General features: G+C 41.1%; 1 protein-coding gene across 3 annotated transcripts in view; it reads left to right on the top strand.

The window, feature by feature from the left end:
* Positions 1-1,777: 1,777 nt before the first annotated feature.
* ZFAND3 (zinc finger AN1-type containing 3) overlaps positions 1,778-14,370 on the top strand; it is a 142,215-nt gene continuing 129,622 nt past the window's right edge. For 2 of the 3 annotated variants that reach the window (XM_074537237.1, XM_074537235.1), the window contains exon 1: positions 1,909-2,129. In XM_074537237.1, coding sequence (XP_074393338.1) covers positions 2,059-2,129 — 71 coding nt within the window. In that variant the 5' untranslated portion in view covers positions 1,909-2,058. Of the gene's footprint in view, positions 2,130-14,370 lie in introns of all 3 variants that reach the window. The other variant, XM_074537236.1, reaches the window with a different exon arrangement.

Genomic DNA, 14,370 nt, shown 5'->3' with positions numbered 1-14,370 from the left:
TACAGCCTGTGGCAGTAGTGCAGGTAACCAGCACAAAAGAGACCATTTCAGTTTCCAGCTGACTTAGTGGCTTAAAGGGCTGAGTTAACAAGGCCAAGGCTGCATTTTTGCACGTACTCCCTTCTCTTGGTACCCTCAGCAGCTCAGCTTTGTCCTCAGAGAGCTTTGCCTGCTGCTGGTCAGTGCACAGGGTGGTTTGCAGCCACAGACACTTTGGAGAAGGCAGAGTTGCATCAGCTGGGAGTCAGGCAACCCCAGACTAGAAGGGTTTGAAAAAATCACCACCATTAGTAAACTGTCATGAACCAGCCTTTTCACAAGAAGTCATGTTTACATGATTTCAATTAAATTCCAACTTTTTTATTAAAAAGTTTTAAGCATGTGTGTATATGTAATTCATTATTGCTTTTTTCTGTCATGAATTAATTTCATAGAAGATGCTTTAGGAAGCTTAATACCAAAGCCATAACATCTTTGTCAGAATTAATTAGCTGTTCACAAAGATTCACATACTCTGAACTTTGTTAAAAATGTTTATTATTTTCAAATTTTAATAGCCTTGGTTGTAAGTGCAAAGCAAAAAATCAAAGTATAAGATAGGCAACGGCAGTCAGGAATAGATCAAAATTCCCCCTCCATTAATGCCACACCGGTATTTTTCCACACATTTCCCACTCAGATCTGAAATTTCTGGCAGGGAGGGGTGGGGGTGGTCAGCACTATTTCCATTTCACAGACAAAATCAAGGTACAGAGAGTGCAAGGCTCAATACTATTGGCTAAACCAGTACCAGAAATACAATCCCCATCACTCAGCTCTCAAGTCCAGGTGCTGGAAATTCCCGTCTCCTTTCCTGTCGGTCAAAGGGCGGCAGCCAGTAATGCCCGTGCCAGCTGAGCTCTTCCCTCGCTGCATCCCTTACCTCTTGCAGGTCCCAGAGCACGGGGCCGGCGGGCCTGCCTTCTCCCGGCTGCAGACAGCCCACAGCTCCGCGTCCTGTGGTGCTCACCACAGGCGAGGAGAGCCCCGAGTACGTCAAACACCTACACGGCTTTAGATGGGACTGAGGGAAGCGAGGACGAACAGCTACAGGATAACAAGGCAAACAGAAGACCAAGCGTCGCCCTCGGGACCTCCAGACCTCTCTCCAAGCGGAGCCCCAAGAGAACAAGTCCCTGTCCTCACCCCGCACCGCACCGGAGCCCCCCAGAGCCGCCCGGCCTCCGGGGAGAGCGCCCGAGCGCGCACAGCCGGCCCGGCCCCGGCACACTGCGCTGGCAGCGACCAGGACAAGGGAAAGATATTGAACAGCGTCCCTCGGCGAGGCAGGTCCCGGCACTGCGGGAGCGGCAGCCCGGGACAGGCCCGGCCCGGCCCCCCGGGACCCGCTCCCACGGACAGACTTCCGCGTCAGGGGCCCGTCTGCGCATGTGCCAGCGGCACCAGCGCCCCCACCCCGCCGGCCGTCCCTGGCTGTACCACTGTGTGCCCAATGTATGGGTAGAGGCAAAAGAGGGCAGCGGCTCCAGGCGGTTCTGTGGGCCTCAGTCCCGCCTAGGACTCGTCAGTGAGAATCCTGTTCTGTTCTCGAGCCTATGGGTGCCCTCCAAACTCGCTCCTCACCCAGTTCCCGCACGCGATCCGCCCCAACTTCCCCCGAGGATGTGCTGTGGTACATGCCGCTCCCAGCTGATTCGGTGGCTTGACGAAACCATCGCGCTTAGGACGGGGGGAGCCACGGTGTCGGAGGGGGGGCACGCATTGTTGCGCGAAGGGCCGAGCGGCGCTCCGGGGAGGGCGGGCGCGCGCCGCTGTGGCACCGGGGCGGTCACCGGCCCGGTTGGGGGGGCGGTGCCGTCCCACGGAGCTCCGCGTCCCTGTGCCGTCGCGTCTCCGCTCCCCTGCCCGCCCCATCGGCAGGGTGCGGCCGGGCCCCCCCGCGGCCTCCCCCTCCGCCGCCTCCCCAGTGGTGCCGCCCGGCTCCAGCTGACCGGCCTGGAATCCCGGCCGGGAGCCGCGCGCCCCCCGCCCGCCGCCGCCCCGCGCCCCGGCCCCACCATGGGAGACGCCGGCAGCGAGCGCAGCAAGGCGCCCAGCCTGCCCCCGCGCTGCCCCTGCGGCTTCTGGGGGTGAGCCGGGCCCGGGGCTGGGGTGGGGCGGGGAGGGACGGAGGGGGACGGGCGGCCAGGCGAAGGGCGAGGCGGCGGGGGGCCGCGGCCGGGCGGGGAGGGAACGGGCCGGGTCGTAACCCCCGGCACCGGCGGTCGCGGGGCCCGAGCCCGCAGCTCGCCGCGGGGAGGGGGCGGCCCCGGGCCCCTGCCGGGCGGGCCGCGGGGGTTCCCCCCCTTCGGAAGAGGGATGTCTCCGTGCCTGTGGGTGCCGGGTCCCGGGGGGCCCGGACCGCGGTGTCGAAGAGGCAGCGGGTGCCCGGGGGGAGGCGGCTGCGCTGCCCCCGGGCGCGGAGGGGGAGGGGGTGCCGGAGCCGCCCGCGGCCCCCCCGCCGCCCGGACAGCGCGGCCTTCCCGGCAGCCCGGCGGGGGAGGCCTGACCGCCTCCCCGGGCACGCAGGTTTCCTGGAGAGGCCGCCCCTCCTCTGGGGCTGCGGGCTGCGCTCCGGGGCCTGCCTTCAGCTCCTCCAAGGCGCAGCTGAGTAATGCGGGCCCCTGGGTGCCCTGACGGGCGTCCCTGACACATCCCTGCCCTGTGCCCGGCAACCGGGAGCTGCCGCTGCGATTCACGCAGGGCAGCATAACTAATGAGGGAAAAAGGCTAAGGACAAAAACACACTTCGTTCTCCACCTTATGAAAGCGAAATGGTTCATAATAGATAAGGCCCTTGTTAGCTGGTTGCTGATACCCTTTTAGGAAGAAGGAAGTAGGGGTCATTCCTGTTTGCCAAAGGTGGAAAAAAAAAGGTAAATCTGTTCCTTTCTAAACTACCACCTCTAGGGTTGTGTCTGTTGAAGATATTTCCGTTACTGATTTTTTTTTTTAAAAATCACTTGTACCATGGGAGATGGTATTCTAGCAGATACACATCGTCGTAAAATGTCTTTAGTGTCTATCACAGCAACATTAGTCCCTAATGTTCTTATTTATGGAAAATTCATAGGGTATGTGACTAAATAGACTTTTGAGGGCCCACCTGAGATTTACACTTGTCTGTGATTGTACCTTCTTGGGATTTATGTCATGCAATTTAAGGTACTCTGGGGAAGTGGAGGCTGAGAGAAAAAAGATGCAATAAGAGTGATTTAGTGATGTCACTGTAGGTTTGGTTGGTTCATTGAAGTGGCAGGATTTTAAACGAAATTCCATTTTTTAGTATTGACAGAAGCCTGAATTGCAACAAATGCCATGGCCCTGTTGGGAGTGATCTTACAAGACAGATTATAAATACATAGTAAATCATTTTGTTAATTTTTGTTTTGCTAGGCTCCCATATTTGGGTCTGATATTTTTTGTAAAGTAGTGGAGAACAAGTTTTTGCTATCTCTAATGCAGTGCACTGACTTCTGTAACATGATACTTATGGGAGAATCGTAGAAAGTTGAAAGTGAACTTTTTCTTTGGGCTCGACTTCTTGGCTAGTTCAGCATGTTTTGATAATGAGAAGAAAATCTGGTGCTTTGTGTTCAAGGATCTGCTTAATGGTTACAGGAGGCTCTCAAGAAAACCCATTGCCTTTAAAGCTGATTTTTTAAAACATGCTTCCCTTGCACAAGCAGATATCAACTGGTATTTTTTTTCTGCCCTTCAGTTTTTTTCCCCTTCAGAGTGCCACCCATGCAGGGGTGTTTTTGTATGATAATTTTGAAAGACAGCAGTGTGGAACAAAACCCTCACTTTTTCCACTAATACAGTGAATGAATTAGCCCATTTTTCAGTCTCTTTAAGTGTCTGCCAGGTGCATTTCAATACACAGTGACAAAATAAGTATCTATTTTTCCACTTTAAAAAATGGTCCTGTCAGTTTTCAGAGTTGATTGCTATACTTTTCAGTCCTGGTAAAGCGTAAATGACTGCATGACCTTATTTACCTAGGCCTTGCTAGTGCTAGAATGGATTGTGTGGTAAATCAGTGCAGATGTGCCTTTCTATTGAAGTTGCATTGTCAGGAGTTCTTAAGGGGTTACAGTTTTGTGCCAGCGTTCTGAAGAAAGTAAGTCATGATAGCACAAAGATTTATATTTGTGTGAAGTTGAAATTCTGCTGCTCTAGATTTCAGCTAGGGTTCCTAGAGCAACCCTTACTCTACCTAGGGTTATGACATGTTTTAAGACAGCATCTTACCTGTCATTTTAATGTCTGTCAAGTCATGTTTTGGAACAACAGGGCCAGTACATTTAAAGCTATGAAAAGTTATGAAACTTGTAATTTGATGTAGTAGTTTCTATTGAATTTGTAAATAAGGTAGTGTAGAGGTATTGCTTTATGTTTTTGGGTCCCTGTCAGTGCAGTGGTTGAGCGCCCTTTCACAGTTCTTCTTGAGTCAGCCCAAGCCAGGAAAGCAGCAGAGCAATTTTATGTCTGGGGGTCAACCAATAAGGTCTACATTTTACCAGGTATAAAAGATGATGCCTTTGTTTTTTAAAATTACTTTTATGTAATGCAATATATAGGACTCTTGTAATAAGCTGCATGTTTTCTGCAGTAAGCCACAAAGACAGAAGATATTGAGGAAAAGACAAAGAATTATTAAAATTGAGCTAAGCTGTGGGTTCCTGTGCTGAAGCTTGCCCATTGGTTGGACAGGGATAGGAGCAGCCCCAGAGACACGAGTTGATAGTGATGGCATGCAGAGAGATTACAGGAGCAGACCAGTGTGTGCTATTGCATTGAAGTTGGAGGGGTTCTTCTTTTAGAAGACTTGGGTTTATATTAGAAATTCAGATCCTCTAGGTTTCAAGAATCTCTAGAGACTGGAAAACTACTAAACTCTTGATGTTTCAAGATCTGAGAGACTGGAAAATGAACAGCTGAAAGAAGATACTTTTGAGTGAAGCTGTTAAGAACTTCTGAAATATCTGCTTAAGGTCAACAACTAACGTTTGCTTGCCTTTTGTTGAAGATCACAGAATTCATCCTTAAATCTGCAGACTCGCCCTTCTTTTTAGACTCTCCAGTCAGTAATTTCTGCTTGAGTTAAGTTTAAATGGAGCACTGAGATGATCTTGATATTTTACAGAGTCATTTCACTTACCCAGATAATTTCAGCTGAGAAACCTCATCAGTATTCATGTTATTTATGAAAAATTCATACAATTTACTGTTAGGAAATATTTTGCTCCCCTTTCCCCCTATTTTTGTATCTTCAAGTTCAGCCATTAGGAACTATCTCACTATTTATTGGAATAGTCTTAGTACACAAAGATTGGAAAAGGTTCAGTATGCAAGTTATCTTAGATTTCTTAATCTAAAATATGCTGTATTTAACTTCTGATTCTTATGACCTGGAAAAATACTTTCTTATTTTCCTGGTTAACAGACCAGAGAATTATAGAATTGTGTAATGTTTATGTTTTCTTAGACTGCTGGATTTCAGAAGCCTTTCCCTTATGATGTATATGAGGTCAAGGTTGAAGATTTCATAAATACATGAAAATGTTACTGGATGTATTATATTCCAGTTAAGCATTTTTGCTTATTAGAGATGAGGCTGATTCTTTAATGACCTACATGTTGGCAATTTCCCTTTGACTTTTAAAGATCTCCATGAGGGTTTCACTAGTGAGTGAAACCATCAGAGGGCTGGGATTCTACTGTTAAATGTGTGTATGCATAGAAGGGACTTGTAAGCTGGTGGTAGCCTGTACTGTGAAAGGAGTATGTCAGAGGGGGTAATACTTTTACAGTTCTGTTTGTACTGTTCTGACTGCTGCTTATCATTTTTATTGTCCAGACTGATACCGTACCGCTGCATTTAGTGCCTTAGAACCAGAAAAGAAGGAAATATGTTAATAGACATGAAACAAATGAATTCCATTCTTGAAATGGTGGCAGCCAGCAGGAAGTTGATTGAAAACACAGTATGATTAGTTTCATCTCATCTTAGTTCTGGCAACTATAAGGTTCTGTAGTCAGCTAAAACTGATAGCAATATTATTTGAGAACATGCCAGCAGGGCTTTTGCAGGATGTTGCCATTTGGTCTGCCTTTTTCTGACACTGCATGCATCATATGTGTGATGAGACACTGTGCCCCAAGCATTCTGTGCAGGCCCAATTCAGAGTTTATTTCTGAGTCTGGATTTTCCAGTCACTTATGTATCATCAGATCCTTGTCATGCCAATCTGGCTCTTTCCTCAATTTTGTTTGCTAAAATTAAACATTTGATCAAACGGTGAATCATTTCACTTATGCATGATGAGTTTGTGAATGTATATCACCAAAGCTTGCTTTTAGGTTCTAAACAAACAATGGTTATATATATGTGCCATTTAGAAGCCTCTTTTTTGACTAGTCTTTTCTTTACTTTTTTTGGTGATTACCACTCTTCAATCCATAGGAACTCTCAGTGTTCCTTCTTAATAAACACTGTCTCATCTCAAGGCAGTGTAGGTCATTGTGAATGCATAATGCTTGCCTAAACCTAATTTTGCTTTAATTGTTGTTGCAACCTCACATAGATGTTCCCAAATGAAGCTTGAGTGCACTGTTGAAATACGTATCTTTCCCTCTGAGAATCTGTTTTCACTGGGCTTGGATCATGCAGTTCCTTAGCCAGGCTTTCCCTGGCTGGCACTTTGGATCAGATGCTGGAGTAAGGAGTGAATTTGTCAGTTTGTCAGACAGTGTACTCTGTTTTGCTCTTAGGTTAAGACTAAAAATACCTTAAGATTCTAATTTTTTAATATTATGCATGAACTTATAGAGTACTCTGTTAAATTATTGGATAAAAGAACATGAAGCAGTTTATATTTAAATCCAGCACTAACTGCTGTAATAATATATCTATTGGTCTTGCAGAAATAGAAGTGACAGATTATTTTACTGAGAAACAAAGACTGATGAGAAATTGATTTATTTACAACTTTCTTACAAAGTGCTACAGTGTATGATAAGGGATGTTGGAGAGGCACTGAAATTATTTGCTTAGAGCCTAATTTTAGATGATACTGAGAATTATGAGATAGAGAAGCTTCTGTGTGAGGAGGGAGTGGTGGTGAGGAATTGAGCTTTGTCATGTTCCCTGCTTGAATAAATATGCAGGATAAAGAATGATAAATTGTGATTTCCCTCAGTCATAATGCAACTAGAAGGACATATCAAATAAAGTCAAAAGTATAAATTTTATCCACTTTTTTGTACAGTGAGCTCTTGCTTCTTGCAACTGCAGTTGCAAGGTATCACATTTTTACTAAGTTTTCCATTTGCAGTAGAAGCTTACCTTGTGAAATGGGGCTTATTTGCGCTTGAAGTAAAAGCAGATGAACTGGATTTAATACTTTAACTGTAATAAGCTCTTTTCTAGGAATGTGAAAACAATGCTTTCTTTTGCAGTACTTAATAGACTAGACAAAACAGAAAGGAGATTTTGTTACTTAATGAAAACCAGCTGTTCTGGATCAGACCAAAGATACATCCAGCCCTATTTCTGATTTGGGTGATAAGTGATGCTGAGGGAATAAGCATAAGGACAGGGCAAGCATGCAGTGATGCTTATCTTGGTATACCTCCTTTGCTTCTGGCAGTCTGGCATAAGGTTGTCCTCTGTTTTATAGATTTACAGCTTAGTAGGTCTTACCTATTTTTCAATAAATTTGCATAATGAATTGCTGAGGCCATATGTACTCTTGACCCTTACAAAATCCTGCAGGAAGATGTTCCATAATTTAACCATTCTCTCTGTGGGAAAAAAAAGTAATTGATTCTGTTTCTTTTAAACTTGCTGTGTGGTAATTCTAAGGAGTGAATAAATTCAAACAGCTGGTGTACGAGGGCATTTTATTTAAGAAGATCCAAAAATAGGCCCGCTTGATTAAAAATGTGTGTTAACGTAGTGCAGCCAGAATTTGAGGAAAAAGCCCTCTTGCTTAAACCATGAATTTATTCAAAATCTGTGTATAAAATGTTTTGTAAATATTTTCTGATTTTAAATGGGTGCTGTGTTAATTATAGACAGGCATATCCAGCACCTTTTAATCTCATTGTAACTTCCTCATCAGTCAGAATGAAATTCGCTATCGTAGCTGCTGTTCTTACAAGTGGAACAAACAAGGAAGAAGTAGATTGTCCTCCTTTTTGAACTTGGAGGAGTTAAAAGTTACTGTGTCTAGGTCACCTTCCCAGTTTCTGTCTTGCTGTGTGACAGAACCTTATCGTGTCCTCTGTAAACTGTGATTAGTCAAAGCTATTACTGTTTGGGCAGTGCTGGCAATTATTCCACAGTTAGTGCTAGGAATTATCTGTCCTAATGCTAATTATTAAAATGTTCCAATGTTGTATGGTGCCATAGGTGTGTGTTGTGTAATGCTTTATTTTGGTGGAGATGCTTTCGGTTCTCAATAGTTTCTGATGATAAGCCCTGTCAGTCAGAGGGTTATAATATAGGTATCAGTTTTGGGGAAATACTGCTGCTGATTTGAATTCCATAAATTTCAAACAATTTACCACTTCTGTTGAAATTTGATGTTAATATTGCTGCTGCATCTTGGACAGCTGTTGAAGTCTCATATTGGTGGAAGCCTCACGACTCAGTATTTCTTTTAAAGTATTGAAATCAGTGATGCAAAGCATTAACTAGAGAGAATGATCCTTGATTGATGTATTTATTGGAGATGTCTGGTTTTGACTTGAATGTTTTCACTAACATGCTATGCCATTACTGGATTTTAATTTCTTTTTAAATTTGAAGTTAGTGAATATAAATAGGCACAGGCTGTCTTTACAGCCAGTGGGTAAAAATTATGAATGTGATATACTTTCTCAGTCAATTACTGCTTATATTCTTTGAAGTTAAAAATTGTGTTCATGTGTCTCCTCAAATATGCAACCCTGACTGATGTAAATATTATTGTACTTCAAAAGTTAAGACAAATGTCTTGTGAGTGTTGGATAGTATTTGATCTTGATTATGTTGAAACCCTTATTTGGGTTAATATCAACTTCATATTCACTTTAGGCTGGTAAATTCCATTTATATTTTCTCCCTCTTTTTATCTTCTTTTTAAACTGAAGTGTCAGAAATATTTCCTGTCTATTTTGACCAGGCAGGGCTCACTAGGATGGAGTCCCTTCTTTGCTTTTGGAGGAATTGAAAATCAGGCAGGAATCAACTTCTTTCGATGACAGATCTGTGAAGAAACTTAGGTCAGAGTAGCTGCAGATATTAAAATGGTGTCTCCTCAGGACACTGAGAAGGCCACATAACAAAATATTGTTGAGGATACCATATGGGTTGAATAAAAAATGATTCTGACAAATGAAACATTTATGTGAATGACCACAATGGTTTCAGGCTGTGGAGATGACATTAATGTACAGAAGTAGTGGGTTGGTATTTTTAGATTCTGCAGAAATGCCCAATCATTATCTTCTAATTTAAGATTTTTATGTAAAGCTATTTTTGTAATAGAGCTGGGTCTTTTGTTTGAAATGGTGGAGTTTATATACTTAAAAGAGTATGGGGTCAGACTTCTATTTTGTTTGACAGTTCTTTGAAATCTTGAATTTCAGAGAATATACTGTAATGCATAGCTCCATTAACTCTAAGTTATTCCTTACCTGTACTCAGGAAAATATAGTATTTGAAGAGTTGCAGTATTCCAGGAGGAGAAGGAAGATGTTCACAGCTGTGTGTTCAGTTTCTGTGTGTAGCATCTGACTAGTGGCATTGTTGTAAGTGCAGTACTTGCCTGTACAGAGAAGTTGTATTAGAAAATTGTTGATGAATTTTTACACTTAGTGTGTTATCTGCTGCCTTCCCTGCAGCAGAGAATGCTGCTCCATGCTCAGTATGAAAGACTTTTAGGTATCCTGTTTGATTCCATCTGTTTAACCTGGCCACCATTTGGATGCTCTGAACTTGAACAATATAAGTCAATGCAAAGAAGATAAATTTCAGTTTGTAAACATTGTGGTATTTTTATTAGTGTGTCAAGGAAGTTTATTTCTAATATTACTTTCTTCAGTGTTATGTCCTTTAGTAAATGTACTTTGGCTAGTATTGGATTTCCAATGTTTGTGTGATGTAAATTAGAGACTAAATGAAAGTAATGAAAAATTTTGAATGGAGATAAAAACCGGTTTTTCTAAAATAATTTTAATAAGCAGTCAGACAAACAGAGAAAAAGACTTTGGTTGATGATTACTGTCTTTAGTTTTTGACTCTTTAGATTATATAGTGTCTAATGTTGGGTGAGTTGTTTATTTGAAGGCCTGTCTTAGTAATGTATATGTTTAACTTCTGCTTGGTTGAATGTACTATTGAAGTTGAAAGTCCTATTTAAATACTAAACATCCATGGAAGGGGGAGGAGAAAGGAGCACAATACTGGATTTGAAGCAGTGTTTAAAAGAACGAAAAGCAGGCTGGTTTCATGATAACCACCTAGTTGTGCCCTTGGAAAAGCAGAATCCAAAGTCATGTCCTCATTGACTTAATTGCTAAAACACAGCCATCCTTCACAATATGACTGTTACTGGCATCAGCTCTGTCGCCATAACTGCAGCATTTTTATCTCTAATTATTATATTCAGAGGTGTCTCAGAGGAAGCTGCATATATAAAGTGTGTAAAATGCTGGCATTTAGCGACAGTCCCTCAATATTGGAAATTGTATTGTCCTCTAACTATTGATTAGGTGCTATTTTGGTCCAAGATAATGTCAATATTAAGGAGCCTGGCTTTTTGATAAATCAATTAAGTGTCTCTGAAATTTTTCTTTAACAATTATCCACTATTACCTAGTGAAATGCATTTTTTTTACCTGAAGCAAGAAGAGTTCTAGGTTGGGTATTGCTGACATCAGTTTGCAGGATGAGGCGTTAGTAATGCTTGTTCATTGCTTAATGCCCTGAAAATGTTACCTTTTCCTTAGTGATCTCCTTCAGTGAGCTAATGGACAGTGATGGTTTCCAAAATTGTCTGTTAACAAATTATTGCTTATTCGTGCAGATAGATTTCAAATGTTCAAATGAATTGTTAACACGTTTATCAATTTAAAATCTATTCATCTATATTTTTAGAATAAACTTTTGACTGTGTACTTCCATGAAGGAATGAAAGCAATTATCATACAGCATGTTTCCATAATGAAGATTCTCTCCAATTTTAATTTGCAAGCATGTTAGTATAATTACTCCATTTTAATAGGAAAAAAGCATCTTAACTTAAATTTTTAAAATGCTCAGATTTTTAGAAAATTTAAAATACATTTTAAATTCTTTGAAGAAGCTGAAGTATTGGGTTTTAAAAAAATCTTTATACATAGATATGTGGATGAATGATCATTTTTGCTATAACTTAAAAAGAGCTTTTAGGATTAGTCCATATATACTCAGTTCCTTCCCTAGGTGCTGACTCATTTTTGTACTTTTGAAAGAAAGCAATTAACAATAATATTTACTCACTTCAAATATATTTTTCTTAGCATTGAAAATTTGTGATTAGTATGTCTTGGCAAAATAATTGAAATTAAACTTGCTTTGGAAATAATAATTAAGATGGAGCAGGTTGACTCCTTTTATTTAGGAAAGTGGACTAACTCTGCTGCTTGTTAAATCCTGGTGTTGTCAAATACATGGAGTGTTTGTAACTCCTAGCATATTTATTTTGGAGTATGATTCCTTTCCAGAATCTAACATCAAGTTAGATGTTAGAATGCCTCTGCATATAGTGTTGAATATCACTATGTATTTTTATCTTATTTTGACTGTAGTTTATTAGCAGTTGTTTTATTTAGGATACCGGATGTGTTCCTGTTTAACATTCTCTTGGGTTCTGCTTTAGACGTTGTGCTTCAATGCTGACTTTTTTAGAGACATCTCTCTATTACAAGACTTTAGAGACTGTAAACCTATAAAGATATGGGTAGTAGGGTGTCCCTTTTTAAATAAAAGTCCCATTTTTACGTTTAAGTTTGTAAAGGATTTATTGCTATTTCTGCTGCTGATACACTGGGTGACAGCCCATGCTTTCATATATCCCTCTTCATTCAATTCCACAATGCTTTACAAGCCTTGAATGAGAGATTTTGGAGCAAGGAGTATTTAGGAGCAAGGAGTATTTTCATTTAGAAACAGGTGTTTGTTTTAAATTAGAACTTGCTGTGGGCCAATATTGACCCATTGACATGTTGTTTCCCAGGTGGTTCATCTAGGAGGAAGTGTTTGTGGTGGGTGGAGGAAATCTCTTTCAATCAGAAGAGTTGCTATGCAATTAGAAGAGCAAGAACTGCCTGCATTACACATCTGTGAGTCTCAGGTGGTTTTGCAGCACTCTCTTGATGAAGATAGGACCCCATTATTATCCATTATTCTGTGATGCAGTCTCTCCTTTGGCTATTAAAGTTCTTGTGTGACTAATTCAGGAAAGACCAGAAATCTTTCTGGTGAATAATTAACACTTCCTGTTCTGCTCAAGTGACTTGCAAAGAGAGATTCAAAAGGTAAAAACAAAACCACAGTGATGTGTATTACAGTGATTTATATTATTATATAGCAAATTGATGCATTATATTATACTGAAAATGCCATCACTCAGTGGTATAACAAGAACTCCAGCATTACAATTTAAAATTCAGTTGCCTGAGCTGAAGTGCAGCTGAAATTCAAATAACAGCAAGTACTGGTTGGTGTTGAAACTGCTGTAGTTGGAATCCCAAAGTAAACAGAAGTGGACCAGTGCTTTGAGAAACTTAAGTCTACAGCTTTCAGAGATGGTTATAACTTTTTTTGGTTGCTTTGGTGTTCTCCCCTCTCCCCCCCCTTTCAGATCTAGTTTCCATCACACTCCTAGATGCCATTGACAGTGATTTAGCTGCTTTCTTATTAGCATTCTTTCTGACCTTATTATTTCAGTTTGCTGGTTTAGAATGGCTTTCTGTCTTCTGCTAGCAAGGGTTTTTTTGCAAACTTGTATAAAAAACAGATCTTTTAAAAAATTATTATTTTTGAGGACTATTATTATCTTCTTTTTTTTAGCTATTATTTTTTAAGACTATGTAAGGCCACTAAACGACCAGCGAGTATTTAAATCAGTTTATGGTCCAAATGTATTTATACTTCTTTTAAGATTACCTAGTGAAATTCTGACCCAAACAGAGACTTCAAGGACTTGTGTTCTTTGGGTGTCCATGAAAGCAGTTGCAGAGGAGGGTATGGGAAGTGGTGAGCATGATCCTCATCTCGGGATTATTAGCTGGTTAATCAGTGGTGCTTAACTTTCTTTGGCTTAGTTTTCCTGTCCCTCATCGTTCTGCAGGACAAATTCTGAAAGTAAGTATTACATTTTTAGTAGCATAGCTGACTACTTAATTTGGAAAAAGTAGACCAGCTTTTGGAGGCACAGTCATTTCTTCAGTGTATTGGAAAGTTAATGTGCTTTTTCTGAGTATATACCTTGATATTACCTCTGTCCCCAAAATCAGTCTTGCCCATACCCTTAGGTCATTGTGATTGCAGCAGTGACATGAAAGGCAAGTGTGTTCTGTCTGCCAGGACAGGTGGCCTGATTTAATGTTTCTATATTTTTTTCAGCTATTTTTGTGTGTATGTTGTTCAGAAACCCCTGTTTCTGGCATGATATGTAGCAAACATTAAATGTGGTATTCTCCTTACCACAAAAGATTGAACTGTTCAATTTATACCATCTAGAAAAAAGTTAGAGATGTGTTGAAATTGCTTTGAGTCTAGTTGAATTAGGCAAGTGTAAACATTTTCTTTGAGTAGGTATAGGTAGTATTTTTCTTTCCCAAAACAGAGCAAAATCATCTACATGAATTGACTGAAGAAAAATGATGCTTAGCTGAAAATCCAAAATTGTTATCTGCCAGTCTACTGTTTGCACAGGGTTAGATGTTGGGTAAAAGTTTTGGGAAGTAAGAGGACAAGAAAACAATGTACATAAAATTAGTAGTTTACATATTTGCTGTTCATTAGTTTAATAGCTAATAGTGAAGACACTTTTTTTTTAGTTCTGTTACATGTCACTAAATTTCCTAGACTGCTGTCATGCATTAGTGTAAAGGGAGAGTGACAAAAGATTCTGTGGGACTTCTTTCATAAGGGACATTTTTAATTATAAGCCTAAAGTCAGACAGAATCATGGAAATACCAGATTCTCTTTTTTATTTTACTTGAAAACTAGAGATGATTGAAGAGTTATGGGCTGATATTACTACTTGCTTAAATTTTAAAGCTTATTTTAA

The sequence above is a fragment of the Zonotrichia albicollis genome, chromosome 3 (assembly GCF_047830755.1).
Source record: "Zonotrichia albicollis isolate bZonAlb1 chromosome 3, bZonAlb1.hap1, whole genome shotgun sequence".
Lineage (NCBI taxonomy): Eukaryota > Metazoa > Chordata > Aves > Passeriformes > Passerellidae > Zonotrichia > Zonotrichia albicollis.
This window is presented reverse-complemented; position numbering and strand designations above follow the sequence as displayed.